Source organism: Otolemur garnettii, unplaced genomic scaffold (assembly GCF_000181295.1).
Source record: "Otolemur garnettii isolate 467f Iridium unplaced genomic scaffold, OtoGar3 scaffold00162, whole genome shotgun sequence".
Classification (NCBI taxonomy): domain Eukaryota; kingdom Metazoa; phylum Chordata; class Mammalia; order Primates; family Galagidae; genus Otolemur; species Otolemur garnettii.
Window position 1 is genome coordinate 3945232 of NW_003852557.1, and position 7009 is coordinate 3952240.

The following is a 7009-nucleotide window of genomic DNA, read 5'->3' on the forward strand; positions in this document are numbered from 1 at the left end:
GTGGCATCACAGCTCACAGCAACCTCCAACTCTAGGGCTTCAGCCATTCTTTTGCCTCAGCCTCCTAAGTAGCTGGGACTACAGGCACTCGCCACAATGCCTGACTATTTTTGGACCCAGTTGTCATTGTTGTTTAGCTGGCCCAGGCCGGTTTCGAACCCACCACCCTCAGTGTATGTAGCTGGTGCTATTAACCACTGTGCTATGGGTGCTGAGCCCACTCGATTGTTCTTATTACCTTTGCGACCTAGTCGTAAACATGGACAAAGCCTTGTGCTCAATGCATCATTGTTTATAATAATAAAAAATGTAGGCTGGGCCCAGTGGCTCATGCCTGTAATCCTAGCACTCTGGGAGGCCAAGGTGGGTGGACTGCCTGAGCTCAGGAGTTCCAGACCAGCCTGAGCAAGAAGACCCATATCTACTAAAAATAGAAAAACTAGCTGAGCATGGTGGTACACATCTGTAGTCCCAGCTACTCAGGAGGCTGAGGCAGGAGGATCACTTAAGCCTAAGAGTTTGAGGTTGCTGTGAGCTGTAATGATGCCATGGCACCCTACCCAGCATGATGGACTGAAACTTGGTCTCAAAAAATAAAAAATAAAAAACTAAAACAATCTAAAAACCCCAAATTAGACGAGTGATTAAGCAAATATGCTGTATAGCCAGTTCTAAAAGATAATGAAACCAGTGAAAATTCTGGTTGTGAAACTGTATAATGCTTTCAAATGCTTATGCTATAGTAAGTAAAAAATAGTCTATAAAATTACACATATGACATATTTACAACTACGTAAGACAAAACCTTATAATAAATACGGGGGTGGGGGAAGATTGACAGGAAGTATATTAAACTGTACCAGGATGAGTGAATGTGAGGTAATTTTTAGCTTCCTCTATTTTTCAAAGTGTTTTATACAGTTATGTGATTTTTAAAGATATATGAAATATTAAAAATTTCTTAACATTGTTTTCTGAGTATAATTTTCACTAAGCCTTAGGGTTATAGAAGTGTAGTTTCTGTTTATTTTATTTTTTTGGCAGTTTTTGGCTGGGGCTGGATTTGAACCGGCCACCTCTGATACTATGTTTCCCCGAAAATAAGACCTACCCAAAAAATAAGCCCCTAGCTGGATTTCTATGCATTTGTTAAATATAAGCCCTACCCCTGATAAGACGTAGTGATGGGCGTGGCTATGCAGCATATCTGCATAGCCCTGCCATGCATTTCGGCACAGAGACGTCCCCTGAAAATAAGACCTAGTGTGTCGTCTTAAGAAAAAATAAATATAAGACAGAATCTTATTTTCAGGGAAATACGGTACATGGGGCCGGCACCCTACTCCTTTGAGCCACAGGCGCCACCCTGTTTCTGTAATTTATTTTATTATTGTGTTCAGAAAAGAGGATCAGAGGGAACTAGAGTAGGCCAAATAATTATTTTTTTCCCAAATAACTTTGTAAATTATTAATAGTTGGTTCTATGGACGCGTCCATGTAGCAAGCTTGGCTTTTCCGTATTTAGGACAGGTTATCTAATGTTGACACTCCAGTTTCTCACCAGCTTTCCTGTGCTGGCTGTGAATGTTCTAGCTGACCCCGGGTCAGGGAAGCCACCAAGGTCAAAGAAGCCGAAAGTCAGGGTCTGTCCAGTCAGTAAGAGTGGGCTCAGTATCTGCGGCGGGCTGGATGAACTTGCTGTAAGCCCGAGTCTGTCTTTAACAAAATGCTTCATTCTCAGTCTTTCTCCTCCTAAAACCATCCTCTGAACATGCCCCACTCTCTCTCTGCATTCAACAAACCTTCTCAACTCTTACTGTGAGCCCGGGGCTATCCCAGGAGCTGCAAACAGAGGGATGTGACTCTCCCAGACTCTGCCTTGAAAGAATCTAGTCCCAGGACCACAGTGGGGATGACAGTCAACATGACCACAGGGTAACAGGACAGAAATCACGAAGGAGTCTCAGGGAAGGGCACCGTGGATCACAGCAACGCCACGAGGGAGGGGGTGCAACCCATGGAGGTCTGGAGTGAGCAACCCTGTGCCAGGAAGGAGAGGGGTTGGCGTAAGGGCATCCCAGGCCAGAGAACAGCAGGGAACAACACACAAGTTGCAAAAACACCATCAGGGCATATGTGTTGCGGGGGAAGGCTGTGAAAATCGCCAGTGGGGCTGATTTCCAGGGGGGTTCAGTCGGGAACAGGGCAGATCGGGAGGCGTCCGCATGTGGAGAGTCCATGCTAAGGCGTTTGGCATGAGTCTCGTCGGGTAATAGTCAGTGGAAGCTTCGAAGCAGGAGACACATGCTCAGATTTTATTTTAGGAAGATAATGCTGGTAGCAGTGTGGAGGATGAGCTCATTTGAGGGGTGTCAGTGGTGGCAGGGATACAAATGAGGGGGTGGCTGCAGCAGTCTGGGTCTTTTTAAGGCCTTGCAGTGAGAAGAGGTGAGGAACCGGAGCAGGGAGTGGCCACTGAGGCCGAGGTGACGGCTCTGGGTGACTTGTTGAATTACTGGGGGGTCTGGGGTTATGAGGAATCGAGGATGGCTGGATGGCCGGTGGCTTTTAACTAAGATAGGCAATTTCAGAGACACGGGTCTGGTCTGATAGAGGATGAGGAAAGGTAATGAGCAGCTGAGTAAAGATGCCGGGGGTGGGGTGGGGGTATGCAGGCAGGTGAATAGAGAGGTCTGGTCCTCAGAAAAGTTTCACACTGGAGCTAATAATCAGGAAGGGGACAGCATAGTAGCGTGCAACACCCCAGAAATGGATAAGTCATCCTGGTGAACCAAACAACAGAATTCTTGGAAATAATAACCCATCAAAACAGTCCACTAAATTAGATTTGACAGAGAGCTGTCTGAGGGTTTATGGAGATTCTAAACCACACGAACAGTGTTTTCTTTTCCATATCCACGACTGCCGGGGTTCAGTTCAAGATTTTTGATTTGTTTTTGCTGACTCTGGACAGGCAGTGGTATGGAGTGAATAGGAGTCTTTGGAATTGGACAGAAATGGATTCCTGTCCCAGCTCCCTGATCTGGGATGAAGCAGTTAAACCTCTCTGACCCTAATTTCCTACACTACAAAAAGGGGGGGAATCACATCTGACACTCAGAATTGTAGGCTTACCACCTGGTAGATGGCTGGTTGGTAATATAGAAGCTATAACCTCAGTCCTATGGTACATTATAAATACTAAACCAAAAGGCTTCTCTTGTAAAGACACTCCGTTATTAGAATCTTTAGGCCCTCCCTATGGTATTTTAAGCCAAAATGTATGCTAACTAATGTTTGAGCTGGCTCTGGCGTCTCAATTATTAAAAAGTACACCAGAGGGTGGCGCCTGTAGCTCAGCGGCTAAGGCGCCAGCCACATACACCAGAGCTGGCAGGTTTGAATCCAGCCGGGGCCTGCCAAACAATGACAACTACAACTAAAAAAAATAGCTGGGTGTTGTGGCAGGCAACTGTAGTCCCAGCTACTTGGGAGGCTGAGGCAAGAGAATCACTTAAGCCCAAGAATTGGAAATTGCTATGAGCTGTGATGCCACAGCACTCTACCCAGAGTGACAGCTTGAGGCTCTGTAAATAAAAAAAAGCACACTAGAATGTTCTAAGTGATGGGGCTTATCTTTCTTTCCATTGTGATTTTTAAAAAGATAACTAGTGTACAAATCACAAACGCTAGATGAGCTCGAGTTCCCAAACACGCATTATTATTTTCAGAATCATCTAATACAGAGACAGTGGAATGAATCCAAGTAACAATTTTATTATAGTTTACAGCACAATGTTTACACATCGTTTAGTGGTTTTGACAGTGCTACGTTTGAGCAGACTTTAAATGAATCCACGACAAGTTAATATATTCAAAGTAAAATATATACAGTAAAACAATCGGCATCCAGATGTTCAGAATCATGCAGATAGGGGTGGGCTAGTTGGTGTTGTCGCTGGGTACCTTGTCTGTATGAAGAATTCTCTAGTAAATACCAGTTCTGTTCCTCATTCCCACATAACTCACCACAATCAGAGTTCTAAACATGTGCATACAAAATAAACCTGCTTTTAAAGCCACATCAGTACAAAATGTCAATGGATAAGCTTATCGTCAAATTGACGACTGAAAACAGACAGTATCGGCACCTGATCTAAAGGCAAGGCTATTTCATTTATTAAAACACCAACAGGAGAGATTAATCAACAGAGCAACTAATATGTTAATCTTAATATAAGACACTGAGAGAACATAAAAATAATGCATAAATACCACTCCACTGAGCCAGGGTTGTACAGACAACACGAGTTTCTACCTGGCAAACAATACTTTAAATATTTGTCTATAAAAAAATAGTATACTGGGACATACAGAGGAAAGGGAGAAATGTGAATTTATGCATCTTATTCCACAATTTAAAATAAATAGCAAACTGGTAATATTAAGCTAAGTGACAATGACTTCACTGCTGGGCACCAAACAGGCAATACAGCTATTCACGGTAATTCACACTGCTCCTCAGGAGTTTCCAGCAGAGGGCCAGCCCGACAACCCCCTCGCATATCACATAGGATGGGGTGCCCCTCCGCTGCTGAAAGCAGCCCTGAAGAGAGAACATGGCAAAGGCATAGAGAAAAAGTTGAATTTTTTTGAAAAAAGTGAATGATATCAAAATACTTCTCCATCACTGGTAAACCAAGCTAGGTCAAGTATATACCCCAAAGCAGCACTGAATTCAGAGTCAGAGGTTGGCAGAAAAGTTTGGAAAACTGCAGCTTTTAAAAATTGGCAATTTCTCCTCGCTTAATAAAACGATCAGAAGAGGTACGATGTTTGTTCGTCTGTGGAATGTTGACCGCTTGCTGCACAAATTCACATGAATGAGGAAGTGCAGAGGTGTGTTTCCATGAAACCTTTTTTAAAAATTTACAAAAAACTAAAGTTCCTATTTAAAAAATAACCATGTTATGCCCAGATGAAACAGGGTGAAAAGTAGTGTAAGTTCACGTCCATGATTCTTTACACAGCAAATGGGAAAGTGATAGAAACAATTTTTTTTTTTTTTCTTAAAAAGGAAGCCTTGTTATTGCACTGACTTAACAACTGGACCTAGTAATTTAGAAAAACCATGTAGTAAAATCTGTAAAATTAAAATACAAAATTCTGGTTTGTAAACATCAGCTGGCCAAGCCTATCCAGAGTCCTTCATGATAGTAGAATGGAATGAAAATTAATTCACTACCTTATTTATTTGCTGTGAGGGGGAAGATTCCGGAACACAGCTTTTATACTTTCACAGTAATTATTTTCGAAAGATATAAAGGAAGTCAGTGCAGTTGCCGCCTTCTTCTTTCCTTTTTTTTTTTCTTCTTTCCCTGTGCAATTTTCAGCTCCTACCCCACTCCCAAGTGCTATAATTGAAATAATACTGGTTTGGAGACCTGGTACAAGACCGGTCATAAGTGTCGCATAAAGTCCGTGGGACTCCGGTAAAGGTATTTCCAAATGGCGTAGTAATGCACTGCAGCTGCCGTGGCCACAAACATGTGCCAGATGGCGTGAGCAAACGGAATGATGCCATCGCTCTTGAAGAACACAACTCCCAGGCAATAAATTAAGCCTCCACAGGCAAGTTCGTGAAGTCCGTCGGTGTTGTTCTATCAACAGAGGGAAAAAAAAAGTAGAAAGGGTTTGACGTTACTCCGATGTGACAAGCTACAGAGGGAATGTAATTCCCCCTAAGGCTCTTGATTTTCTAGACAATGAAGAAGCTGTGTGAACAGAATCCCGATCTGTAAACATGAACCAGATATAAAAAAAAAAAAAAAAGCCTCTCACGTTGACCTGAATTACCCTTTGGATGGACATTTTTGATTTGACCGGGCGCTCACATTCTAGGTTCCACAGAAAAACACACATTCCGCTCACTTCCAGCACCGTCACGCAGACTGTAATCACAGCAAACCACGGAGGTTCATTTCAATCAAGTACAATCCTCAGTTTGTCTTTCAAAGCCTTCTTCCCTATTAAGCCAGACCCAAGCTGCTCCATTTATAATTTACATCTCGGCCATGGTTTTCACTTCCTTTTGCCCTTCTCAAACGCTGTTCTACACTGATAGCTTTTTTTTCTTTTTTTTTTTTTTTAATTTCTCTGCTTGTGTGAACTTCCAGCTTCTTTAAGGCCGACTCGGGGAAATCACAGCTAGATGTGACCTCTGAGATCATAGGTCACACAGTACAGAAGTACGAGGTATTTCCTAACCTAGATGTCTCAAGGCCTTTTTGCCATTAAGCCCGGGCATTTCTTAGCGGGAAGTTAAGGGCCTTGTGTGTTTTAGGACAAAAGGGAGAATTTTCTGAGGCTATTTTTGGTTTTTGAAGACCTAGGCCCATCTACGAGACGGTTTGTGAGAGCGAGGGGAGAGAACAGAAGCAGTGCTGACCCTGATGCAGTCAGCCCCCCCTCCAGATTCCTAGGGACTAGGAATAAAAGGAGACAGGTTCCACAGAGAGAGAGGAAACTGAGGGCCCTGAAGGGGATAGTGTGCGGTGTCCCAGAGGTCTGGGCATTGATGGCAGCAGCCTTGTACGGCAGGTCTCCATGGCCAAGCCCAGCAAACACAAAGAGAAGCTATAATTCAGTCACCTACTTTGAATAGGCCCCCTGGGGGCCTGCATGGTTGAGACCAGCAGTTCTCAACCTGTAGGTCGCAACCCACAGGAACTGTAGTAAAGGCTCACGGCATTAGGAAGGTTGAGAACCACCGGCCCAAACTAAAGCAGGGGTGACAACAGACATTCACGAGCTAAGGGCCAGGAGTGACCATCAATCTTATTGTCAAAGTTCATGTAAGTCCCCATGGCTTTGTGGATAGGGAAGGCGTCAACCCAATGTACTGATAGCAAATTTCTCCCTAACCTTAGTAAGAAGAGTCTGCAGCCAGATTTATTTTTATTTAAAAATAAAAACAAAAACAAAATACCTTACACATCTATAACTTTCT

At 43.4% G+C, this 7009-nt stretch overlaps 1 protein-coding gene across 2 annotated transcripts in view; it reads right to left on the reverse strand.

Moving 5' to 3' along the window:
* Positions 1-3752: 3752 nt before the first annotated feature.
* MMD (monocyte to macrophage differentiation associated) overlaps positions 3753-7009 on the reverse strand; it is a 29148-nt gene continuing 25891 nt past the window's right edge. The window contains exon 7 of one of the 2 annotated variants that reach the window (XM_003800027.1): positions 3753-5660. In XM_003800027.1, the coding sequence (XP_003800075.1) occupies positions 5460-5660 (201 nt within the window). In that variant the 3' untranslated portion in view covers positions 3753-5459. The remainder of the gene's footprint in view (positions 5661-7009) is intronic. The other variant, XR_002775766.1, reaches the window with a different exon arrangement.